General features: G+C 39.0%; 1 protein-coding gene across 1 annotated transcript in view; it reads left to right on the plus strand.

Annotated features, from left to right (window-relative positions):
• The window catches only part of TTN (titin), a 269865-nt gene that overhangs the window by 76141 nt on the left and 167625 nt on the right, over window positions 1-26099 (plus strand). Inside the window, exons 57-101 of the mRNA XM_087819741.1 lie at window positions 94-372; window positions 478-756; window positions 882-1169; window positions 1294-1572; window positions 1693-1974; window positions 2074-2352; window positions 2469-2747; window positions 2860-3138; window positions 3241-3528; window positions 3774-4052; window positions 4282-4563; window positions 5608-5886; window positions 6007-6288; window positions 7027-7305; window positions 7411-7698; window positions 7854-8132; window positions 8226-8504; window positions 8614-8892; window positions 9013-9300; window positions 9422-9709; window positions 10247-10528; window positions 10790-11068; window positions 11186-11467; window positions 11612-11890; window positions 11983-12270; window positions 13020-13298; window positions 13391-13664; window positions 13760-14043; window positions 14182-14469; window positions 14610-14897; window positions 16062-16343; window positions 16587-16865; window positions 17278-17559; window positions 17675-17953; window positions 18465-18752; window positions 18862-19140; window positions 19251-19529; window positions 19619-19897; window positions 20491-20778; window positions 20926-21213; window positions 21688-21978; window positions 23728-24015; window positions 24607-24699; window positions 24817-25102; window positions 25880-26063. Of these exons, the coding sequence (XP_087675867.1) occupies window positions 94-372; window positions 478-756; window positions 882-1169; window positions 1294-1572; window positions 1693-1974; window positions 2074-2352; window positions 2469-2747; window positions 2860-3138; window positions 3241-3528; window positions 3774-4052; window positions 4282-4563; window positions 5608-5886; window positions 6007-6288; window positions 7027-7305; window positions 7411-7698; window positions 7854-8132; window positions 8226-8504; window positions 8614-8892; window positions 9013-9300; window positions 9422-9709; window positions 10247-10528; window positions 10790-11068; window positions 11186-11467; window positions 11612-11890; window positions 11983-12270; window positions 13020-13298; window positions 13391-13664; window positions 13760-14043; window positions 14182-14469; window positions 14610-14897; window positions 16062-16343; window positions 16587-16865; window positions 17278-17559; window positions 17675-17953; window positions 18465-18752; window positions 18862-19140; window positions 19251-19529; window positions 19619-19897; window positions 20491-20778; window positions 20926-21213; window positions 21688-21978; window positions 23728-24015; window positions 24607-24699; window positions 24817-25102; window positions 25880-26063 (12422 nt within the window). The remainder of the gene's footprint in view (window positions 1-93; window positions 373-477; window positions 757-881; window positions 1170-1293; window positions 1573-1692; window positions 1975-2073; window positions 2353-2468; window positions 2748-2859; window positions 3139-3240; window positions 3529-3773; window positions 4053-4281; window positions 4564-5607; window positions 5887-6006; window positions 6289-7026; window positions 7306-7410; window positions 7699-7853; window positions 8133-8225; window positions 8505-8613; window positions 8893-9012; window positions 9301-9421; window positions 9710-10246; window positions 10529-10789; window positions 11069-11185; window positions 11468-11611; window positions 11891-11982; window positions 12271-13019; window positions 13299-13390; window positions 13665-13759; window positions 14044-14181; window positions 14470-14609; window positions 14898-16061; window positions 16344-16586; window positions 16866-17277; window positions 17560-17674; window positions 17954-18464; window positions 18753-18861; window positions 19141-19250; window positions 19530-19618; window positions 19898-20490; window positions 20779-20925; window positions 21214-21687; window positions 21979-23727; window positions 24016-24606; window positions 24700-24816; window positions 25103-25879; window positions 26064-26099) is intronic.

Raw genomic sequence — 26099 nt, forward strand, 5'->3', positions numbered from 1 at the left:
TGGTTCAGACTAGCTCTTCTGCAGAGTCAACTCAATTTTTAAGCCAGTTTTTCTATAGGGCTGGTATTGATTGAGAATCCATTCTTGTATTAGAACCACCAACCTTCGTAAAGAAGATCGAGAGCACCAGCTCCCTTCGAGGAGGCACAGCTGCCTTCCAGGCCACTCTGAAAGGCTCCTTGCCAATCACAGTGACTTGGTTAAAAGACAACGATGAAATCACTGAAGACGATAATATAAGAATGACCTTTGAGAACAATGTGGCCAGTCTGTATCTCAGCGGCATCGAAGTCAAGCATGATGGGAAATATGTCTGTCAGGCCAAAAATGATGCAGGAATACAAAGATGTTCTGCATTGCTCTCAGTAAAAGGTTGGTTCAGAGAGTCAGCCATGGGTTTTAGGAAAGAGTGCAGATGTAAGCCTTTCAGCAGAGAAATTCACAGCCCACACCTACCTATCCCTTTGTTTTCCACAGAACCTGCAACAATCACCGAGGAGGCTGTGTCTATAGATGTCACCCAAGGAGACCCAGCCACTTTGCAGGTTAAATTTTCAGGGACTAAGGAGATTACAGCCAAATGGTATAAAGATGGCCAAGAACTCACCCTGGGCCAAAAATATAAAATCAGTGTTACCGACACAGTGTCCATACTGAAGATTATTTCTACAGAAAAGAGAGATAGTGGAGAATATACTTTTGAGGTCCAAAATGATGTTGGGAGAAGCAGCTGCAAGGCTAGCATTAATGTGTTAGGTTGGTATTGCTTTTCTATGGGGAAGAACTGGGCATTCCTATGCTCCTTCATTTCTTATACACTTTAGAGAAGATATAAATTGGTAGATTGACCTAATAATTTTTTGTTTTTTTTATTTGCATAGATCTTATCATACCTCCCTCATTCACCAAAAAGCTGAAGAAAATGGACAGCATTAAAGGGTCTTTTATTGACTTAGAATGTATAGTGTCTGGGTCACATCCCATAAGTATCCAATGGTTCAAAGATGACCAGGAAATTTCAGCTAGTGAAAAATACAAATTCTCTTTTCATGACAATACCGCCTTCTTGGAAATCAGGCATCTGGAAAGTATAGACACCGGGACATACACTTGTTCTGCCACTAACAAGGCAGGACACAACCAGTGCAGTGGCCATCTGATGGTCAAAGGTTGGCAGTTTTTATCTCCGCCTATCAAAAACTTATTGCTATCTCATCTCTCAATTCTTGCTTTTATTGCTCAGTTCTAAAATGAACATTCCTTTCTTCCTTTGCCCTTTTTCTTTCACCTCAGAACCCCCTTACTTCGTGGAAGAGCCACAATCGCAAGATGTCAATCCCAATGCGCGGGTTCAGTTAAAGGCTCTTGTGGGTGGCACTGCACCCATGACAATTAAGTGGTTTAAAGATAATAAAGAGTTGCACTCCGGAGCAGCTCGCTCAGTTTGGAAGGATGACACCTCCACTGTGCTAGAGCTCTTTTCAGCGAAAGCTGCTCATTCTGGAACCTACATTTGTCAACTAAGCAACGATGTTGGCATAGCAACCAGCAAAGCCACTCTCTTTGTAAAAGGTCTGGTCTCTACATCTCCTCACTTTCTTGCTTGTCTAGATTTTCTTTAGAAACCGATGTTGTTTATTGGGCTTTGCTTTTAAAAAAAGTTCAACATCACACTTTTCCTCCCATCTTTAGAACCTCCTCAATTCGTCAAGAAGCCCAGCCCAGTTTTGGTGCTGAGGAATGGACAGTCTACAACATTTGAATGCCAAATAACAGGCACTCCTGAAATCAGAGTTTCCTGGTATCTGGATGGGAATGAAATAACAGCCATAGAGAAACATGGCATCTCCTTCATCAATGGTTTAGCCACTTTCCAGATTTCCAGTGCCAGGGTAGAAAATAGTGGGACTTACGTCTGTGAAGCTCGTAATGACGCAGGCACAGCAAGCTGCAGCATCGAATTAAAAGTGAAAGGTTCGTCCCTGGATCTGCTTTCCATGTTGGCTGTGCTGCTGGCTGGGCTGTGGGTCTTCCCTTGATAAGCTAGTCTCTGTCTTCCTTTTGAATCTTTAGAACCTCCCACCTTTATCAGGGAGTTGAAGCCCGTGGAAGTAGTGAGAGATAGTGACGTGGAGCTGGAGTGTGAAGTTAAGGGGACACCTCTGTTTGAAGTCACTTGGCTGAAGAATAACAAGGAAATTCGAAGCAGCAAAAAGTATACCCTGACTGGCAGAGTGTCTGTGTTTAATCTCCATATAACCAAGTGTGACCCGTCAGACACTGGGGAATACCAGTGCATCGTGTCCAATGAAGGCGGCAGCTGCTCTTGCAATGCTAGAGTCTCCCTCAAAGGTCAGTCATACACACAAGAAGCAGGATGCCCAAGGAAAATTCTGTAGTGCTCTTTCATTTTACGATTATGGGCAGAGTTCAAATACACCTCTTCTTTTCACACTGTCTAATCACAGAACCACCATCGTTCACGAAGAAGATAGAAAACGTCACTACTGTTTTGAAAAGTGCTGCCACCTTTCAGAGTACCGTGGCAGGCTCCCCTCCCATTTCCATGACCTGGCTGAAGGATGATCAGATTCTTGATGAAGACGATAATGTTCGTATTTCCTTTGTGAACAATGTGGCCACACTTCAGATCAGAGCTGTGGACAATGGGCACAGTGGGAGATACACGTGTCAGGCCAAGAATGAGTCCGGAGTTGAGAGGTGTTATGCTTTCCTTTTGGTACAAGGTGTGTAAGCTACTCCCTTTCGGAGTGAGTCTGTGGAGACAGTTTCATAAGCATGCCTTATTACTCGTGGAATTGTTAGTGCAACTCACGCGCATTTTAATTCTTACTACAGAACCGGCTCAAATCCTAGAGAAAGCTAAATCCGTTGATGTTACTGAGAAAGACCCAGTGACTTTGGAGTGTGTTGTGGCTGGAACGCCAGAACTCAAAGTGAAATGGCTTAAAGATGGGAAACAAATTGTGCCCAGTAGATATTTTACGATGAGTTTTGAAAATAACGTGGCCAGTTTTAGAATTCAGTCAGTAATGAAGCAAGACAGTGGTCAGTACACTTTCAAGGTGGAAAATGACTTTGGAAGCAGTAGCTGTGATGCCTACCTGAACGTGCTAGGTTGGTACCTTGGCCCCAGTTGGCTTCTGTTATTTATATTATGTCCTTTATAAACAAATGGCAACATATTAATGGATGTGTTTTGCTGTTTGCATTGGGCAGATCAAAATATTCCTCCATCATTCACCAAAAAATTAGCCAAAATGGATAAAGTTCTGGGCTCTTCTATTCATATGGAGTGCAAGGTTTCTGGCTCACTTCCTATTAGTGCTCAATGGTTTAAGGATGGAAAAGAAATATCTACAAGTGCCAAATACAGACTCATCTGTCATGAGAACACAGTGGCCCTGGAAGTTAATAATCTGGAACTAGAAGACACTGCAAATTATACATGCAAGGTCTCAAATGTAGCAGGGGATGACGCCTGCAGTGGCATTTTAACTGTGAAAGGTTGGAATTTCTTTACCTCTTCTTGACTCTTCTTTGTAATTGCGTTTAAAGTGTATCATTCTTACCTTATTCCCTTTAGAGATAAAAGTCTCAATAATTCTGTTTCTTTAGATAGGTATTTATTGAGTTCAAGGAATGTTCAATCGTTACCTCTTTTCAATAATGTTTTCTTTATGTCCATAAAACGGTCAAAATCATTTAACTACAGGGATTTAATTCAATATATTTCTCTTAAAAATCTATAGAACCACCAAGCTTCCTAGTGAAACCTGAGCGCCAGCAAGCCATACCTGAGTCTACAGTGGAATTTAAAGCAGTGCTAAAAGGAACAGCACCATTCAAAATAAAGTGGTTTAAGGATGATGTGGAGCTTGCCTCTGGCCCTAAATGTTTCATTGGCTTGGAAGGGTCAACTAGCTTCTTAAATCTCTACTCCGTGGATGCTTCCAAGACAGGACAATATACTTGCCAAGTTACCAATGATGTTGGTAGCGACTCTTGCACTACAATGTTGCTTGTGACAGGTGTGCAGGTTTGATTGTTTTATGTTTCTGTCTAACCTGTGGCTCTGGTCCTTTCTGTGATTTGTTACAGTGCATCTACCCAATCAAGAGAGTCCCCTTCTTTCTAACATAGTACACTGTATCTGCCAGGCATTGGTCATGTGTTTTTCTCTTTTCTACATACTACCTGACTGAACTTTTGTTATTTGTATCTGTTCCCTCATAATCTCCTCTTTCTTTCGCTCTCTAGAACCACCAAAGTTTGTAAAGAAATTAGAAGCATCCAAAATAGTGAAAGCAGGTGACTCCTCACGACTTGAATGCAAGATAACTGGATCCCCAGAAATCAGAGTTGTGTGGTATAGAAATGAACATGAACTCCAAGCCAGTGATAAATACAGGATGACTTTCATTGACTCAGTGGCCGTCATGCAGATGAACAATCTTGGTACTGAGGATGGTGGGGATTTCATTTGTGAGGCTCAGAATCCCGCTGGCAGCACAAGCTGCAGTACCAAGGTTATAGTAAAAGGTAGAGATCTCTTTCTTCCGTTCATTACCTGAAACTCACCTTCTTTGCCCCTGGGTATCACAGTTCTTTATTCTTTTACTGGCATTTTAGCATCCATTTGAGCTCAAACTGGGATTATTTCCCTTTTTACATGTTATTTTCCCAAACTGGGATTATTTCCCAAACTGGAATTATTTCCCTTTTTACATGTTATTTCTTCTTAAGATTTGCTTACATGTAGCCAATCATTCTGAAATATTTTGTTATTCCAATGCCATAATTCTGATCACCTCAACACATTAGCCAAGCAGTTCAAATTTGATGTTTGAAAAACATGCAAAAAAGAAAAGTAGGCATTTAAAAATCAGTTTCACCTTCAAGGAATATTTACTACATGTAAACAAGATGCAAGCAACACAGGTTTTAAACTTACATTTAAAACAGAGCAATTATATATTTTTTCTCTCTCAAGAATCAGTTCCTATTTTTTTTTAATTACATCACTAGGCTTTGCTGCAAACAGTACTAGTATTTTCTACTGCCACTTTTCAGTATTTTTGTCACAGAGTCCAAGTCTGTTATGTTGTGAGACAATGAACACACTTACCATTTGTTGGAATAGAATACTTAGATCACAAATGTCGTGATGACTTCCAGGCGTCTCCGTTGCGGATCATATACAAAAACTGTATTCCTGAAGTCAGGATTCCATACCTCATACAAATCATATTGATTCCTATACTTGGGCTTTTGGCTTTGTTTGGTGTTTTTTTCCTCTTTTGTTTTTATTTTTACAATTTGTGCCTCAATCTTGGTAGTCCACAATAAATAAGGAAGGTGGAGTAGACAGAATGTTGAACTGCTTAGTAAGGACAGCTAGTGGAGTGATTAAGTAAAGGCTCATGTTTTCTCTCAAGCTGTTATTCCTCAACACCAAAGCAATAGCACTAGACACCACATACCCATTGTAGCATCTTGACTCTCTTCCAAGTTAAAAACAAAGAAATAAAAATATTCTATAAAATTAAATAGCCCAATTCATGAGAAACTCTTGTTTTTTCACAGAACCACCTGTTTTTAGCAGCTTCCCTCCTATAGTAGAAACCCTTAAAAATACTGAAGTTAGTCTTGAGTGTGAACTCTCGGGAACACCCCCATTTGAGGTGGTGTGGTACAAAGACAAGCGGCAACTCCGAAGCAGCAAGAAATACAAGATTGCATCCAAAAACTTCCACGCAAGTATTCACATTCTCAATGTCGAAGCTTCAGACATTGGTGACTACCACTGCAAAGCACAGAACGAAGTGGGAAGTGATACTTGCATTTGTACTGTAAAGTTAAAAGGTAAGCATATCTCCTGCATGTGGCAGAAATGGCAGGAATATGCAAAATGCTTAATTTTTTCCTCTGTTCCATTATCTGGATAATCTTTTGAACAATCTCCATCCATCTCTCCATGTTCAGAACCACCAAGATTTGTTTCCAAACTAAACAGCCTCACCGTTGTGGCTGGGGAGCCCGCTGAATTACAAGCATCCATAGAAGGCATCCAGCCTATTTCTGTCCAGTGGCTTAAAGAGAAGGAAGAAGTGATTAGAGAAAGTGAAAACATCAGGATCACATTTGTGGAAAATGTTGCCACTCTACAGATTGCAAAGGCAGAACCAGCTAATGCTGGGAAGTATATCTGCCAAATCAAGAATGACGGTGGAATGAGGGAGAACATGGCCACCTTGACTGTCCTAGGTTGGTACAGTAGTCCCCTGATAGAAAGCGGTACCAAATGCTGAGACGAGTTACCAAGAGTTACGGCTAGAATCTCCTCAGAATTTCTTCAATATATCCATCATCTATTTGAGAGGTTTAAGGAATCTAATAAATCTTCCAAATCTCTGTGATTCTACCAAAAATTAGCCATCTGTTTTACTGTTTACTTACTACTTTTCTTGATGGATTAGCAGATGCAATCATGACTATCTTTAGTTACATGTGAAAAAAATTAGGAGCCCAGCATGACATTTTGTTGTTAAAGCTGGCAAGAATTGCAAAAATCAACATGTGATAGGAAAATTTGCCACTTTTGTGGTTGAGCATATTAAACTTCAATTTTTAATTATTTGGATAACTACTTTCAAAAAAACTATCTTATGTAACTGAAAGTAAAGCAAAAGTACCAGTAACTAAAAATAACATGTAGCCTTTGTTTTCAACATTAAGTGCAAATCAATATACATATTCTAATGTACACTGTCTGAATTGTTTTGGAAGTCAACTAGTGCATATACATATTTCTTAATAATAAACTCCTATAATTTCATGACAATGTATAATTATGAAATCATATTTTGAGTCTAGAGAGAGAGTCCTAACATAAGCATCTCATTGAAATAAACAATTCTAGTGAATTTGATAATAGAGATCAAGATAGTAGAGGTATACTAAAGGTACCAGACTTTGACAGGTGGCTATCGAATTTCATTTCAGAGCCTGCAGTCATTGTTGAGAAGGCAGGACCAATGACAGTGACTGTAGGAGAAACATGCACTCTGGAGTGCAAGGTGGCTGGCACTCCTGAACTCTCAGTTGAATGGTACAAGGATGGAAAGCTGTTGACCAGCAGCCAAAAGCACAAATTTAGCTTCTACAACAAAATCTCTTCCTTAAAGATCCTCTCCGTTGAAAGGCAAGATGCAGGCACATACACTTTCCAGGTTCAAAATAATGTTGGAAAAAGCAGCTGCACAGCTGTGGTTGATGTCTCAGGTTAGTTCACATATATTCCTCCCACTGCTTATGCAAATTCCTTTCAAATTTCCTTCTCTTTGATTCTTCCAAATCATGATGCATCTCTTGCCTTTCCTCACACAGACCGAATGGTTCCTCCCTCTTTCACACGAAAGCTGAAAGATACCTGTGGGGTGCTGGGTACTTCTTGCATCTTGGAATGCAAAGTAGCTGGATCATCGCCTATCTCTGTTGCCTGGTTTCATGAGAAAACTAAGATTGTCAGTGGAGCAAAGTACCAAACCACATTTTCAGATAATGTCTGTACATTGCAGCTGAATTCTCTGGACTCATCAGATATGGGCAATTATACGTGTGTGGCTGCTAATGTCGCTGGGTCTGATGAATGTCGTGCAGTGTTGACTGTACAAGGTCAGTGTTAGACCCTCAAACCCTTTCTTACAAACTCCTCTTTGGGTGCACATATAGGCTGACATACATTCAAATGTGCTCTTCTTTTTTGATTCAAAATTGCACTTAAGTTAGAAGTTTACAGGATCTTTCCATTGTCCTCCATGTCTATGTAGAACCACCCTCTTTTGTGAAGGAACCTGAACCTTTGGAAGTACTGCCAGGCAAAAATGTCACCTTCACAAGTGTTATCAGAGGAACACCTCCATTCAAGGTTGGCTGGTTCAGAGGTGCCAGAGAGCTGGTGAAAGGAGACAGGTGCAACATCTATTTTGAAGACACTGTAGCAGAACTGGAATTATTTAATGTCGACTTATCTCAGAGTGGAGAGTATACCTGTGTGGTATCTAACGGTGCTGGTCAAACATCCTGCACCACTCGTCTTTTTGTGAAAGGTTTGCTCCAGTGCATTTGTTCTTCCTATTTTCTGTAAACTGGTATCTTTGTATTTTTATTGTGTTTAACTGCTGTGCTTTGTCACTCACCAGAACCAGCTGCATTTGTGAAGAGATTAAGCGATCACTCTGTAGAACCAGGAAAGCCCATCATTCTGGAGAGCACCTACACTGGAACACTTCCTATTTCAGTTACCTGGAAAAGGGACGGTGTTAACATAACCACATCTGAAAAATGCAGCATAGTCACAACAGAGAAAACTTGCATCCTGGAAATTCTGAATAGCACAAAAAGAGATGCAGGAGAGTATTCCTGCGAGATTGAAAACGAGGCAGGAAGGGATGTTTGCAAAGCTCTGGTGTCTACATTAGGTGTGTTGTCTTAGTCTGTCTTAAATTATTGGCATTTGTCTAACAGGAAGCATAGTCTCTTTTGGTTTTCTTTCATTCCAGTTGCTAATTGTGAGCCTTTCTTCTTCAGAACCACCTTATTTTGTTACGGAACTAGAACCTCTGGAGGCATCAGTTGGAGATTCGGTTTCTTTACAGTGTCAAGTTGCTGGGACACCAGAAATTACAGTGTCTTGGTACAAAGGAGACACCAAGTTACGGCCAACCCCCGAATATAGGACTTACTTTACAAACAATGTGGCCACACTTGTTTTTAATAAAGTGAATATCAATGACAGTGGCGAGTACACATGTAAGGCAGAAAATAGCATAGGAACTGCTTCTTCTAAGACTGTCTTCAGAATTCAAGGTGATGATGCTATTTTAGAAATTAAGAGATTTTTTTTTCCTTATCTTAACTCTTTTATCTTTATAAGGGAAATTTTTATTCCATCTATTAATGCTGCGAGTGTCACTTGTCTTTCTACAGAGCGTCAACTCCCACCTTCCTTTGCAAGACAATTAAAGGACATTGAACAAACTGTTGGGTTACCAGTTACACTCACTTGTCGATTAAATGGCTCTGCGCCCATCCAAGTGAGCTGGTATAGAGATGGGGTTCTTTTGCGAGATGATGAAAATCTACAGACATCCTTTGTAGATAATGTGGCAACTTTGAAAATTTTGCAGACTGACTTAAGTCACTCTGGGCAGTACTCTTGCTCAGCTTCCAATCCACTTGGAACAGCATCTTCTAGCGCTAGACTGACAGCAAGAGGTTTGTTCCCATGTTAATCTTTCTCTTGGCAAACCATGACTTCTTGCTCATTGTCAAAGTAGAAATGACCAATGACAAAAGCAAAAAAGCCACATTTTCCCTTTTTCTTCTCATCTTCCAGAACCTAAGAAATCTCCCTTCTTTGACATCAAGCCTGTATCTATAGATGTTATTGCTGGGGAAAGTGCTGATTTTGAGTGTCATGTTACTGGCGCTCAACCAATGCGAATCACTTGGTCAAAAGATAACAAGGAGATCCGTCCTGGAGGAAACTACACCATCACATGTGTGGGAAACACTCCCCATCTGAGAATTCTTAAAGTAGGCAAAGGAGATTCTGGTCAGTACACTTGCCAAGCAACCAACGATGTTGGCAAAGATATGTGCTCAGCTCAACTCGGTGTAAAAGGTATCATTACGTGGCCTTTACCAATATTTGTTCTTTCCAACGTTTGGGCAACTGTCTTCTAAAAGTTTCTTTAGTTTTTAAATTTGGGGGATAAACTAACTGGCTCATGTTACAATTCGTATATTCATGTTGGAGGTGACATTAATCAAAGTTCTGTTTTCTCTTTATAGTGTTCTTTAAGTTAGTATATCACTAAGTGTAATCCTACCAAAAAGTGTTGTTTAATTGAAATTTGTTAAATGTTGTTTCAACTATCCATTCTCTTTTTCCATTCTTTCCTGTTCTATGGCATTCTGATTTATCATTACTAAATTATAGTCAAGTACTTCATTAATTTGTATGTTTTAGTGTATATATTCAAACTGCAAAATAAAATCATCATTTAATTCTCTTTATAAATATCAAAAGCTTATTTAATAGAAAAGACAACTTATTTCAACACAAAATTCTCAGACAGTATATTCTTAATAAACCATTTTAAATAAACACAGGATCTTTACCTACAAACATATTATGTTTTTTCCTTTGATTTACTAGAACCTCCAAAGTTTGTTAAGAAATTAGAAGCTTCAAAGGTTGCAAAGCAGGGAGAATCCATCCAACTGGAATGTAAAATAAGTGGTTCCCCAGAAATCAAAGTCTTGTGGTTCCGAAATGACAGTGAGCTTCACGAAAGCTGGAAATATAGCATGTCATTCATCAATTCTGTGGCGTTGCTTACCATCAATGAAGCCAGCACCGAGGACAGTGGAGACTATATCTGTGAAGCTCATAATGGTGTTGGGGACGCCAGCTGCAGCACGGCACTGACTGTTAAAGGTTAGACGCACTAAACTTCTTTCTTCATTCTCCTCTGGTTTAGATTCCTGCTCAGTAATGTTATAAACTCCAGAGTAACAAAGCCAGTTAAGGCTATTTGCTTGCAGTTCTTAAACTAGATTTTATGAACTATTATTTCTTAAGTTAGCATATTGTTATATGGTCACCCCAGTCATTCTTAATAATTGTAGATTCTAATTTGTTTTTCCTTTTCAGTAAACAAATGTTCTCATTGTTTATCTTTTCTTTTTTTCCTGGTAGCACCTCCTGTTTTCACCCAGAAACCTTCTGCTGTAGGAGCCCTTAAAGGTTCTGATGTCATCTTACAATGTGAAATTTCGGGAACCCCCCCATTTGAAGTGGTATGGGTTAAAGACCGAAGGCAAGTTCGAAGCAGCAAGAAATTTAAAATGACTTCGAAAAATTTTGATGCGAGTCTCCATATCCTTAACCTTGAAGCCTCTGATGTAGGAGAATATCACTGCAAAGCTACAAATGAGGTGGGAAGTGACACGTGTGTCTGCACTGTCAAGTTCAGAGGTTTGTATATATGGGCACAAAATATGTGTCTCTTCTTTCATCTTTTTGTGCTTGACCAATAATTTATGTGGGTGTGATTCTCATTTTTTTCTCTAAACTACAAATTTCTTTCATTAGAACCTCCACGATTTGTGAAAAAGCTAAGTGACACCTCAACCCTTGTTGGGGATGCTGTCGAGTTACAGGCTGTAGTGGAAGGCTTCCAGCCAATTTCTGTTGTCTGGCTGAAAGATAAAGGCGAAGTCATCAGAGAGAGTGAAAACATAAGGATTTCCTTCGTTGATAACATCGCAACCCTCCAACTCAGTAGCCCAGAAGCATCGAACGCCGGGAAATATGTGTGCCAAATCAAAAATGATGCTGGAATGAGAGAATGTTCTGCAGTCTTGACTGTACTAGGTTAGTAACAAATTACAACCTGAAAACAAAAATCAAGTTAATTGACCCACGATCATTTTCTGCAGATATTACTCTTTCCCAATATTGATTACACTCTTAGTTTGGAAGGTGACTATTTTCAATGTCATATACTTCTTCTTTTAGAACCAGCCAGAATCATAGAGAAGCCAGAACCCATGACCGTCACTACTGGAAATCCTTTTGCATTAGAGTGTGTAGTGGCTGGCTCACCAGAACTTTCAGCCAAGTGGTTTAAAGATGGAAGGGAGTTATCTGCAGACAGCAAACATCACATTACGTTCATCAAAAAAGTGGCTTCACTTAAGATCCCCTGTGCAGAAATGAGTGACAAAGGGTTATATAGCTTTGAAGTGAGAAACAGTGTTGGCAAAAGTAACTGTACTGTGTCTGTTCACATTTCCGGTAAGTAGTATGAGGTTTTTATGAATACATAATTTTCCCTGGAGAATAAATAAAGCTTCTCTTTCAACAAAAAACTGCCCTTCTCCACATAGATCGAGTCGTGCCTCCTTCCTTCATCCGCAAGCTGAAAGACACGAACGCCACCCTGGGGGCCTCCGTGGTTCTGGAGTGCCGAGTCTCTGGCTCGGCTCCAATCTCAGTTGGCTGGTTTCAGGATGGAAACGAGATCGTTAGTGGGCCTAGATGCCAGTCCAGCTTTTCGGAAAATGTCTGTACTTTGAATCTCAGCTTTCTGGAGCCTTCGGATGCAGGCACATACACGTGCGTGGCTGCCAACGTGGCTGGTTCTGAGGAGTGCTCAGCAGTCCTGACTGTGCAAGGTCAGTGTGCAAGGATCAGGCAGCCACGTCTTAAGTCTCTTCCACATGACCCTGTGCCTGCCTTGCATGGAATTTCTTTATTTCATCTTCATTTATTAGTCTTGGCTCCCTTTTCTTTTTTAAAAAATTATTTGTTATTTTATTTTATGTTTCCCATCACCATTTATCCCCTCTTCCATCTCCATCCACCACCACCCCCATCCACAATCACCACAGTGTTGCCCATGTTCTCTCTTTGTTTGTTGTTTTTGCTCATCCCTTCCATCCACACAACCCTCTCTCACACCCAGAGCTGTCAGCCTACTGTTTATCTGTGAGTCTTTCTCTATTTTGCTTGGTAGTTCACTCTGTTCATTAAATTCCATATATGAGTGAAATCATATGGTACTTGTCTTTCTCCCACTGGCTTACTTCATTTAGCATAATGTTCTCTAGGTCCATCCATGTTGTCGCAAAGGGTAAAACTGTCTTCATTTTATGGCTGCATAGTATCCCATTGTGTAATTGTACCACAGCTTTTTTATCCACTCATCTGCTGATGGACACTTGGGCTGCTTCCAAATCTTGGCTGTTTAAATAACACTGCAGTAAACATGGGGGTGCATATATTCTTTCAAATTAGTGTTTCGGGTTTCTTCCGATAAAGTCCCAGAAACACAAATTGACTTCCTTTTCTTCAAATAGCAAAACACCTCTCACTTGGATTTCTTTTTTTCTCTTAATCTTCCTCTCACCCCTGGGGTATCTAGAACCACCATCTTTTGAACAAACCCCTGATTCTCTGGAAGTTTTACCTGGAATGAGCGTCTCGTTCACCGGTGTCATTAGAGGCACCCCTCCTTTCAAGGTCAAATGGTTTAAAGGCAGCAGGGAGCTGGTGTCAGGGGAGTCATGCACCATCTCTCTGGAAGATTCTGTGACAGAACTGGAGTTGTTTGAGGTGGAGCCACTGCAGAGTGGAGACTATTCTTGCCTTGTTACTAATGATGCTGGCAGTGCCTCCTGTACCACACATCTTTTTGTGAAAGGTTTGCACTTTGCTCTAATTCATGTGTCTTTTAAAATGTCTCAAGTCTTCATTTGAAGATGCCAATTTTACCCTCATATTTTCTCCTTATAGAACCAGCCACCTTTGTGAAAAGATTGGCTGATTTCAGTGTCCAGACAGGAAGCCCCATAGTTCTCGAGGCCACATATACTGGCACGCCTCCCATCTCAGTGAGCTGGATGAAGAATGAGTTCCCTCTTTCACAGTCTCCAAATTGCAGTGTCACTATGACAGAAAAATCTACTATCCTGGAAATTCTTAACAGCACGGTAGAGGATTATGCACAATACAGTTGCCTGATAGAAAATGAGGCTGGTCAAGATATTTGTGAAGCTCTGGTGTCTGTCTTAGGTGTGTTGACAGTTACCTCTTTTTATTACTCTTTTCTTTTAAAACATCATCTTTTAGTTAGCATGATTGATTGACAACCATTCTTTGTACCTTAGAACCACCTTATTTTATTGAACCTCTGGAACACATGGAAGCAGCCATTGGAGAACCTACAACTTTACAGTGTAAAGTGGATGGAACCCCAGAAATTATAATTTCTTGGTATAAAGAACACACAAAGCTACGATCAGCTCCCGCATACAAAATGCAATTCAAAAATAACGTTGCCTCCTTAATAATCAACAAGGTGGACCATAGTGATGTGGGAGAATATACATGCAAGGCAGAGAACAGTGTGGGGGCAGTCGCTTCTTCAGCTGTGCTTGTTATCAAAGGTGATGATGGTTTTGCTTAACAAGTCTTGCTGTGTGTTGACATCCATTTTCTTAAAAACATAAAAATTTTAATGGACTGAAATGTGTTGTAGATATTTTCTCTCTTGTAAATAAGGTCTATCTGTAACTTCTTTACAGAGCGCAAACTTCCACCTACTTTTGCAAGAAAACTGAAGGATGTCCATGAGACTCTTGGCTTCCCAGTTGCATTTGAATGTCGCATCAATGGCTCAGAACCTCTTCAAGTGTCTTGGTACAAAGATGGGGTACTTTTGAAAGATGATTCTAACTTGCAAACATCTTTTGTTCATAATGTAGCAACTCTTCAGATTTTGCAAACTGACCAGAGCCACATTGGTCAGTACAATTGCTCAGCCTCTAATCCTCTTGGAACTGCTTCATCCAGTGCCAAGCTCATCCTCTCAGGTGAGTAGCTCATCATAATACCTTCTTCATCATAACGGAGCTTCACTGCTCTGGGCCACCATACTCTGGTGCCACTTTGTTTCTTCTCTGTCTGAGAGCATGAAAACTGAAGTCACTATGTTGGTCTTCATTCTTTTCAGAGCATGAAGTGCCTCCTTTCTTTGATCTAAAGCCTATATCAGTAGATCTTGCTCTTGGAGAAAGTGGTTCTTTTAAATGTCATGTAACTGGAACTGCACCAATCAAAATCACTTGGGCCAAAGATAACCGAGAGATTCGCCCTGGAGGCAACTACAAGATGACTTTGGTTGAAAATACTGCCACTCTGACAGTCCTCAAAGTAGGCAAAGGCGATGCTGGGCAGTATACCTGCTATGCGAGCAACGCAGCTGGAAAAGACTCTTGTTCTGCTCAATTGGGTGTACAAGGTACTTGTTTGAGTAAAGTAGCAAAGTCTCTTTTACATTTTCAATATCTTAAAATATAAGAGGAAGGATGAGCTTGAAAGTTATGTTTAGGATCATGGTTTAGTAAGTAGATGTGATCATGTGGATCCAGGGACTTCCAAATGGGGTCAAGTTTAAAAAAAAAAATTAAAGGCCAAAAATAGAGATTAGAGAGAGAGTGAACAAAAGCTTTTCACAAAATTGCAAAAAAACCCAAGTTTGAAGGAAGTTGTCATAGGACACAAAGAAGTTATCTCAAATGATTTATTTTCCACAATAGTTATTAAATGAATAGATTTTGTCCTTCTAAGGGACAGCAGAGCCCCAAACTATCAAACCCTTCAAGAAGAGTCCAGATTAATTATGTCAGTAGCTTTTTCTCCATTGGCCCCACTTAAATGATCGTGGAAGTCAGGGGTGTGGGGAGTACATCAATATCCAACATTATGGAAGACAGCCATTTCTTTCCGTTACGTGTTCATGGCTGCTGTTGTCAGAAATTAAATACTTAACTCAGTGGACTACTGGTCAACCAGTAGAGCATTATTAAGGATTTTTGTGGTGGTAGTGGTTTATAAATATCTTAAAATTAAAATAGAGTTCGCCCACTTGCTCTATGGTATATGGCTGACTACCCCTAAGCTTGAATTTTTTGCTTCAGTTAATGAAGAAAGCATTGCTCTCCCCACTTCGAAGGGAAATTATGCAGGTTGAAGAAATATCTAAAGCCTATAAAAGAAAGTGGCACTTTAAAAATATTAAGATATCTGACGCAATTTGCTATTCTGACATGTCATGGTACATAGCTGATATCTTTTCAGCCATAGGAAATAGAGAGTCCTCTACTGATTCACATACAGGAAGGAATAAAACTCTCCTTCCCTGTGAGCTTCAGAGTGCTTCTGCCAACAGATACACGCTCTGCCTTTGATCTTGCACTAGAAAAGTGATTCTTTTATTGGGAGGGTTACACAATAGGAATTAATGTCTTTGCTTCCTTCCTTCCTCATTGATATTTGATGTGGGTGCTTGCAATAATAAATGTACCTAAAAACCTGTTTGGCAGAGATTCCTCTTTTTACTTCACCATGAGTTATATGTGTCTTTCCCATCCCTTACCTTGTGTTTTTCCTCTTGGTTCCATAGAACCACCCAGGTTCATTAAAAAGCTAGAACCTTCAAGAATTGTAAAGCAGGATGAAAACACAAGATATGAATGTAAAATAGGAGGGTCTCCAGAAATCAGAGTATTGTGGTACAAAGATGAAACTGAAATTCAAGAGAGCAGTAAATTCAGAATGTCATTCCTTGACTCGGTGGCAGTGTTGGAAATGCACCATCTCAGTGTTGAAGACAGCGGTGACTACACATGTGAGGCCCGCAATGCAGCGGGCAGTGCAAGCAGCAGCACATCCTTAAAAGTTAAAGGTCAGATCTTGCTCTTCCTTTGTGTTTTTCATGTTAGCCTCCTTTCTAGTTGTCCTCTTAATACCTTGTTTGAATCTCTTCCAAAGTCTTAAAATTTTTAAAGGATACAATATAAAATTGAAATTGATGTTTTCTCTGCAATGGAATGGAAAACTGATTCTTACTTGTAACTATACACTTGCAAAATACATCCTAATTTTTCTTTCTTTTTTTTTCCCTAACCTAATTACCTTCCAATTTTAGAACCACCCATTTTCCGCAAAAAGCCTCATTCGATTGAGACACTGAAAGGAACTGATGTTCATCTTGAATGTGAGCTTCAGGGTACTCCCCCATTTCAAGTTTCTTGGCACAAAGACAAGAGAGAACTTAGGAGTGGCAAGAAGTACAAGATAATGTCTGAGAACTTCCTTACGAGCATTCACATCCTGAATGTCGACACTGCAGACATTGGAGAATATCAGTGCAAAGCCACGAATGATGTGGGCAGTGACACTTGTGTCGGTTCTATCACTCTGAAAGGTTAGAGTGACTTCATTCTCTTCCGCTTCCTATTTTCCTTCTAATATTAATGTTCTGTTGGTCCCTTAGCTGTTGCCCAGTTCTTTATCACTAGCTGTCTCTTCTACCTTTCCCTTTCCAAATCTTTTTGTTTAGGGTGCATCCCATTTCTAAATCCTACCAAGTATTCTTTTCAACAATTTTTCCAAAAGGTTTCGATTGAACTTAGAAAGCTGGAGAAGACAAAACGTTCAGCTCTTTCTTCTTCCTACAAACTCTAATGTGTCCCATCTCTCATTTACCAAAAAATGCCTCTTATTTAAAATATGGAAACAACACACCATCGCTACTTTGATTCCTAGCATTCATGAGTGAAGGGAAATGCTGTTTATCCCACACATTTTAAATCAATGCTATGCCTCTTTTTCATCAGCACCACCAAGGTTTGTGAAGAAGCTCAGTGACCTGTCTACCATTGCTGGTGCAGAAGTTCAGCTACAGACTACCATTGAAGGCGCTGAGCCCATTTCGGTGGTGTGGTTCAAAGATAAGGGGGAAATTGTTAGAGAAAGTGACAACATATGGATTTCTTATTCAGAAAATACTGCAACCCTACAGTTTTCAAGAGCAGAAATAGCCAATGCTGGGAAGTACACCTGCCAGATCAAAAACGATGCTGGAATGCAAGAGTGCTTCGCCACACTGTCCGTTCTTGGTTAGTACAAATAGGATGTTATTATGAACACAAGGCATACACTTACCAGTGTCCACGTTTTCCCTAGTTTTTCAATTTGATTTTAAACTTTGGATGCAATTTCATCTCATTTTAGAACCTGCAGCAATTGTGGAAAAGCCAGAATCCATAAAAGTTACCACAGGAGACACCTGTACATTGGAGTGCATTGTCACTGGCACACCTGAACTCAGCACTAAGTGGTTTAAGGATGGAAAAGAACTGACGAGTGACAGCAAATACAAAATAAGCTTCTTTAACAAAGTATCTGGCCTTAAGATTATCAACGTGGCACCCAGTGACAGTGGGGTATACAGTTTTGAGGTGCAAAACCCTGTTGGCAAAGACAGCTGCACAGTTTCAGTTCAAGTTTCAGGTTGGTTGGTTAAGCTTTTGTTTTAGTGTTGCTATAATGTAGTTCTTGATTTGCATATATGTGTATGGGAAGACCCATGTTCTACAGCATGACATGAGTCTGACATCCTCTGAATCAGCAAAGTCAGAGGTAATGTAACTATGGAGTTAGGAGAAAACCAAGTTCAAAAGTTATATCCCTTTCTCACGGAGGAATTTCCACAATTCGGGGTGGTAGGAGTAAAACTTAATCCCTGGATAAGAATAAAGTGGTCTACTATCACTTATGCTGGAATAATTCACCATATAATGAGTCACAGCAAAGAGAAACCCAAATCCCCAGCAAGTGAACTAGTACATCCTGCCCATTGATGCTCAAGGCTTTCGATTGTGTGAGCCTATCGGGAATTCTTTGATACCCTTGCAAAAGAGCCAAATGGATCTAGGTATATTCCATCAAAAAGACAGTAATTCTCTTCTCAAATCATTTTATAACTGATGCCCCTTGTTTGTTTGACTTTTATCGCATTTAGACCGAACCATTCCTCCTTCATTCACAAGAAAATTGAAAGAAACAAATGGTCTGTCCGGCTCCTCTGTTGTAATGGAGTGCAAAGTCTATGGATCACCTCCAATCTCTGTCTCCTGGTTCCATGAGGGAAATGAGATCAGCAGTGGGAGGAAATACCAGACCACCTTGACAGATAACACTTGTGCTTTAACTGTGAACATGCTGGAGGAATCAGATGCCGGCGACTACACCTGTGTAGCTACTAATGTGGCTGGTTCTGACGAGTGCAGTGCTCCTTTGACTGTGAGAGGTCAGTTAAAAATACAGTAAAAGTAGAACTGCATTTCATAATTTATAAGCACTTTGATCATCGCAAGTCAAAAATATTAAATTTTTCTGCTGTGTGCTTTTTTGTTCAGAACCACCATCTTTTGTTCAGAAACCTGATGCCATGGATGTTTTAACTGGAGCCAATGTGACTTTCACAAGCATCATAAAGGGAACACCTCCTTTCAGTGTCAGCTGGTTCAAGGGCAGCAGTGAACTAGTACCAGGGGACAGATGCAATGTGTCTTTGGAAGAGTCAGTTGCCGAACTGGAGCTGTTTGATGTAGACACTTCACAAAGTGGAGAATACACCTGCATAGTCACCAATGAAGCTGGGAAAGCTTCTTGTACAACACATCTCTATGTCAAAGGTTTGTTTGACTGCTTTCCTGCACCTTCACAGTTAACATACACAACTTAATAGACATGCCTGCATCTGTGTGTATGTGTGTTTGATTTCATATTTCCAATTCATTTATAGCCCCGGCTAAATTTGTGAAGAGACTCAATGATTACAGCCTTGAGAAAGGGAAACCCCTGATCCTAGAGGGCACATACACTGGAACTCCTCCCATTTCAGTTACATGGAAGAAAAATGGCATAAATATAACTCCTTCTCAGAGGTGTAATATAACCACAACTGAAAAATCCTCAATCCTGGAAATTCCAAGTACCACAGTGGAAGACTCAGGGCAGTACAACTGCTACATTGAAAATGCTTCTGGAAAAGATTCCTGTTCAGCACAAATACAGATCCTAGGTTTGTTGTGACTATACATTCCTATCTCTATATATAAATAATCATGCTGGCCTGTCTCCTTCATGACTCGTTATCTCTCTTGCCTGCAGAACCACCATATTTTGTCAAGCAGTTGGAGCCTGTCAAGGTGACTGTTGGAGATTCTGCCTCTTTACAATGCCAACTTGCAGGGACCCCTGAAATTACAGTGTCCTGGTACAAAGGAGATACAAAGTTGAGACCCACTGCCACCTCCAAGATGCATTTCAGGAACAATGTTGCTACACTGGTTTTCAACCAGGTTGGCAGTCATGACAGCGGAGAATATATCTGCAGAGCTGAGAACAGTGTGGGAGAAGTTTCTTCGTCAACGTTCCTTACTGTTCAAGGTGATTGCAATATTTCAGAAGTGAATGAATTTGAATTTCTTTTGAACAAGGTTTAAAATATCTGGTGAGGGCCTTCTTTTTAGGAAATTCTTTCCAAATGGAAAATGTTCTGCTTTCATAATTCCATCTATAATTAGCGGCTTATCTTTTTCTATTGCCTTTACAGAGAGAGATAAGATGACTAAATCTTCAGTTGGAAGGATCATGTAATCCTTTGTCTCTATAATTAAATGTTTAAGAAAAGTGAGGGATCATATTTTCAAAATCCCACCCTATGAGTATATCATTCAAATTGCAAGGAAACAGTCTTGAAAAGTAGGAGAATCTGCTGCATACCTGGAAATGTACCTGAGCCAGTCAAGCTCTCTATTGGCTCACATATCTTTGTCCCTACTGGGCATTAAGTTGGCCTCAGGGTGACACTTTTACTCCAAAAGTTTACGTTTTTCTTTGGGTCCAAGTTCATTCTAGAAATGTTAATACTTCCTGATATAATTATAGAAATAGCATTATCTATATAACATTAATTATGAAAATATTCAATAAATTTAAAATGTCTAGAGGTATTTATTACTTTAATCCTGTTCCTACAGAGCAAAAACTTCCACCGTCATTTTCTCGGCAATTGAGAGATGTTCAAGAAACGGTTGGGCTGCCGGTTGTTTTTGAATGTGCCATAAGTGGATCAGAGCCTCTCTCAGTGTCTTGGTATAAAGATGGCAAGCCTTTGAAAGATGGCCCAAATGTACAAACATCATTTTTAGACAACGTAGCCACTCTCAATATTTTTAAAACAGATCGGGGCCTTGCAGGCCAGTATTCTTGCACAGCTACAAATCCTATTGGGTCTGCATCGTCTAGCGCCAGACTCATCCTCACAGGTTTGTGGATTCTTAAACTTCTTTCTATTTCTGTAGTTAAAAGTTTTACAATCAAATACGAAACAAGGGAGAAAGCATCATGATTTCTGTAAACTGGAATGGTCCAGATAGGGAGTCTGAAACCTTGTCTTTCTGCTCAACTCTTAGAGGGGAAGAACCCACCCTTCTTTGACATCCGTGTTGCCCCTGTGGATGCCGTGGTGGGAGAAAGTGCGGACTTTGAGTGCCACGTTACTGGGACACAACCGATAAAGGTCAGCTGGGCCAAAGACAGCCGAGAGATAAGAAGTGGTGGCAACTACCAGATTAGTTACCTGGAAAACACTGCCCACCTGACAATTCTGAAAGTAGACAGGGGAGACTCAGGACAGTACTCCTGCCATGCTGTGAATGAAGTGGGAAAGGACTCCTGCGCAGCTCAACTTAACATAAAAGGTATCATTTATCTTGCATGGGGTCTGACAAAATGTAATCATATTATGTTCTATATTGAGGGTGCGGTTTTTATTAAGACAGATGAAATTTAGGACACATTTTTAAACAAATGGCATAAAAATGATTAAAAGGAAATAAGTTCCTCTCAAGAAGTGAACTTTTTAAATCTGTTGTTCTCTAAAATTTTACATATTCTACATAATCACAAGACCAACCTCCCATTTATTTTTTTTTTACAACTATCTGGTTCTGTAAATGGTCCTTAGTTATTTTTATCATCTATCCCTTCAGTCCTCTAACAGTTTAGAATAAGCTTTGGAAGGAGGCTGAAATGTTTAGGAACACACACTGATATTCTATATTTAGTTGGTCAGCACTGACTTTAAATGAAAAATATGACTTCTTTTTCTTGAAAAACCTTATATTAATAACTGCTTCTGGATTCCACTTCATATATCCTACAATTTCTTACAGAGCGGTTAATCCCTCCAAGTTTCACTAAAAAGCTCTCAGAGACAGTAGAAGAAACAGAAGGGAATTCTTTCAAACTTGAGGGCCGTGTTGCTGGTTCCCAGCCTATCACTGTTGCTTGGTACAAGAATAACGTAGAGATACATCCAACTTCTAACTGTGACATCACGTTCAAGAACAACATACTGCTGCTGCAAGTCAAGAAGGCGAGCATGGGCGATGCTGGTTTGTACACTTGCAAAGTGTCAAATGATGCAGGCTCCGCTCTCTGTACATCTTCAATTGTCATCAAAGGTTAGTTATCTGCACGGCCCCCTGGCTGTTGGGTTTTTCTTCTCTGCCTATGAGATGGTCATGTACATTGCCACTGACATGTGCATTTCTTCTTCGACTCTGTTGACCATGTAATTATCATGGATATAAATATACATTATTTAATTGACCTAACATAATTCCTATGTTTACTTAAAATATATATTGTTTGTAATTTAATTACATGGCTCAGATAAGTAGGTGTCATATGATAGCTGGACTAAAAAATCTTGGCTAGTAAATCACATCCCAAAATTCTTTGAAATTCATGAAAAAGTGACATATAAATTTTTATGAAACACACTTATTTTCACATATTCTTAAATTTTTATCATTGAATAGTGCATCAGCTTTGCATATTATAAGTTTTTTCACATTCTGGAACATTCTCTTTTCTAAGTATATTTCTAAAGGATTATTATTTGACATATATTGCCCAAAGCTTTTAGCCTATAAATGAACATTAATCCCAAATAACAGTAAATTTGCTTAAAATGAAAAAAAAAAATAGATGAGTGGAATGATATTATTGCATATCATTATGGAAGACATTTTTAAATACATAGTCATAGCTTGAGGCAAAGAAATAGACTGTATTGTTTAAGGGGATCTTCTCAGTCTGATCCTCTGACTGTAATGTATTCACCCAGATGAGTATGATACAGATTCATCAAAACCATTTTACAAATTACAAATGTTCAAGTTACAAAGCAGCTTTTAATTGACTACCAACTCTGGTGATGTAGTTAGCCATATCAGGGGACACAGATAATAGGTTAATATCATTAATAGGCTAATATTAAGCTGTCTTTTTTTTTTTTTTTGAGTTGTCTTAAAATTCAAATTTTATCGCTCATTTAATAGGGTTTAGGTTTGTTTAGTTTTAAAACATCATTAGTAAAATGAAAAACATATGCTTAACAGTAGCTTATACTCATGATTTACATTCCTAATGTTTTTGCCATTAGGTAGATAGAACATTCTATGGAATTCTGAGGCTATTTATCTATAGAGTTAAGAAAAAAAAGTAGACATCAGAAGTTTTAATCTTTGCAATCATGAATGTTACCTTATTCTTATATATAGGTTTTAGGACCCCTGAATAAAATCATTGTGTAACACTGAGTTGTACATGGCCTTCCTACCATGTTATGTGTTGTCTTCTTCATTGGTTTTGATTTGCACACTGAACTTCAACCCCTAAATCCTTTGGGCAAAGATTGGATTTTCTGCATTTAATAGCTAAAGATGAACATCAGAGAAAATCATGTATTCAGATATGGGCTCATGAATTATTCAAATGTTGGCTTTCTTTCCCAGAGGGTAGCAAGAATTTCTAATTTAGATTAAAAGAATTCCCCAATAAGCCCTTAGATTTTAGAGATCAGTGAAAACGCAGCTGTACCCAGGTTTGAGAGAACCAATAGTGTGCATAGAAGTTATAATAACTCTCATGGCAATGTTTGCAGGGTTTGATCAGGGTATAGGTGCATGGGTGATATATGGGCAATATGGCATCTGGTCTTTGCTTGTTTTTAAACCTTTATTTTTTTTAATTCATGGACTTCAGAGAGAAATCAACTAGGCACATGATTCAGTTCTACTGCAGCAACCAGTGTTACGTGTTAGAGGCAAAATTTGTTTCTTTTCTGGAATGTAATACTTATTTGCCTTTATGTTCCTTTTGTGTTCCTTTTTATTTTATGTTTACAAGTGCCTTTTTAATTCCAGAACCTAAGAAGCCACCTGTGTTTGATCAGCATCTTAGTCCAGTAACAGTGATTGAAGGAGAATTCGTGCAGCTCAGCTGCCACGTCCAGGGTTCGGAACCAATCAGGATCCAGTGGTTGAAGGCTGGCAAGGAAATCAAGTCTTCAGACAGATGCAGCTTCAGCTTTGCTAGTGGGACTGCTATGCTGGAACTCAAGGATGTGGCTAAAGCAGATGCGGGAGATTATGTGTGTAAAGCCTCAAACGCGGCTGGAAGTGACACCTCCAAATCAAAAGTGACCATTAAAGGTACAGCTGCCTCTGAAGTATTATTAAGATTAAGCCAACAACTACTTATATTTTTTTTGCTTTTTGCAATTTACATAAGAATGGAATTAGATTTTTAGAAACATTAGTTATTGCTCATTTGCAATTTACAATCTCCTTATTAGAATTAAAGTATTAAACAATTCAATGGAAATAATTTCAATAAAAATTGTCTGGAATTACCCCAAGTCCACCATCATATTTCTTGAACCTCTTTTCACCATATATAAGAGGGTAAAATTAAGTAAAGTTCCAAAATGATGCTGTAATCATGTGACATAAGGTAGCCTGCTGTCACAGCCCTGGCAGAAATCTGTATAATAAAACCAAGTCTAGAACTATAAGATTTGAAACTACTGATATGATTATAGTTCAACCTGCATGCGACAGCTACAACTAGTTATAAATGCACATGAAACTGCTTTATCTTCCGCAATCCACTCTCATATACAATGAGTTCTAGAGTGCATATTTTTGACTCTGCCAAACTCCTAAAAGTTATTTTACAAAGACAATTATTTATTACAATCTTAAGGTAATTGTGATAACAAAACACATAAATGTGTTTTTTAGACAAACCAGCTGCCATGCCAGCAGCTAAGAAAGCAGCGGTAGACGGGAAACTCTTCTTCGTATCAGAACCTCAGAGCATCAGAGTGGTAGAAAGTGAGTACTCCATAAAAAATACATCTCCATCTATCTTGTGCATTTTACTACTGATTGAATTTTGGAAAAACTGATTTTGGAAAATTAAGTTTTTTATTTGTTTTCACTATTCCTTAGAAACCACAGCAACATTCATTGCAAAAGTTGGTGGTGATCCAATCCCTAATGTTAAGTGGACAAAAGGGAAATGGAGGCAACTGAACCAAGGAGGTCGTGTCTCTATCCACCAGAAAGGCGATGAAGCAAAGCTGGAGATCAGAGACACCACAAAAACCGATTCAGGGTTATACCGATGTGTCGCTTTTAATAAACACGGCGAAATTGAAAGCAATGTTAACCTACAGGTGGACGAGAGGAAGAAGCAAGAGAAAATTGAAGGAGATCTTCGAGCAATGCTGAAAAAGTAAGTTCAATTAAAAATAACAAGTAATTTTCCACTCACAAAAGAGATCTCCCAAGAGGCACGGACCATCCACTTCAAGATTCAGATTACAAAAGAGCATAGAACACAGACATTTTAACAGAAAATGATAAGCAAATACACAGTAACTGGTGGAAGTTAGTGGTTCATTAAGATCCGTTTCTGAATAATCGCAAGAACATTTTGAGAATGAGATAAATTTTCATTAAAATTTTAAGCAAAGGAAATGGCCCATATAGAAACCTGTATGTTTGTTTAGGTATGAAATTTTTGTTTCCATGTTTGATTTCTCATGCTCTGAATTATTTTCTAGATCAACTATTTTAAACATTTTTTATAATTACCAATAATTTCAACACAATTTATGCTTCAACATAATTACTGGATTATTAAATTTCCATACACTTTCCCATGACGTATGATATTTATCCCTTATTAATGCTTTCTAGTGCTGTTATTATTTGTCCTTGTAATTCTTTCATTAGGCTCTGAAGTTTACAAAAATGTTTTCGCTATGCTTTCCTTTTTAAATCTCCTTGATCAAATTTCTGTACTTAATTAATTCCAATTCCGCAATCACATTTTTTATTGTTTCACAGTTAACATGATAAAAATTAACATTTCTTAAATAAAGGACACAGAATTATTCCTTTGTGAGAGAAAAAATCTTGTATTGACATTTGTAATCTTGGAATGATGATAGACAACTCAAAATAAGTAGAAGATAGGAGATTTATGTTTATTTCTTATTTTACTTAGGGCTCCAACCTTAAAAAGGGGCTCTGGGGAAGAAGAAGAAATTGATATCATGGAACTTCTCAAAAATGTTGATCCTAAAGAATATGAAAAATATGCGCGCATGTACGGAATCACTGACTTCCGCGGCCTTCTTCAAGCTTTTGAACTGCTAAAGCAAAGTCAAGAAGAAGAGACACATAGATTGGTATGATCTTTTATATGTAGCGTCATCTTTAGAAGA

Source organism: Miniopterus natalensis, chromosome 8 (genome assembly GCF_054644295.1).
Source record: "Miniopterus natalensis isolate mMinNat1 chromosome 8, mMinNat1.hap1, whole genome shotgun sequence".
Classification (NCBI taxonomy): Eukaryota; Metazoa; Chordata; class Mammalia; order Chiroptera; family Miniopteridae; genus Miniopterus; species Miniopterus natalensis.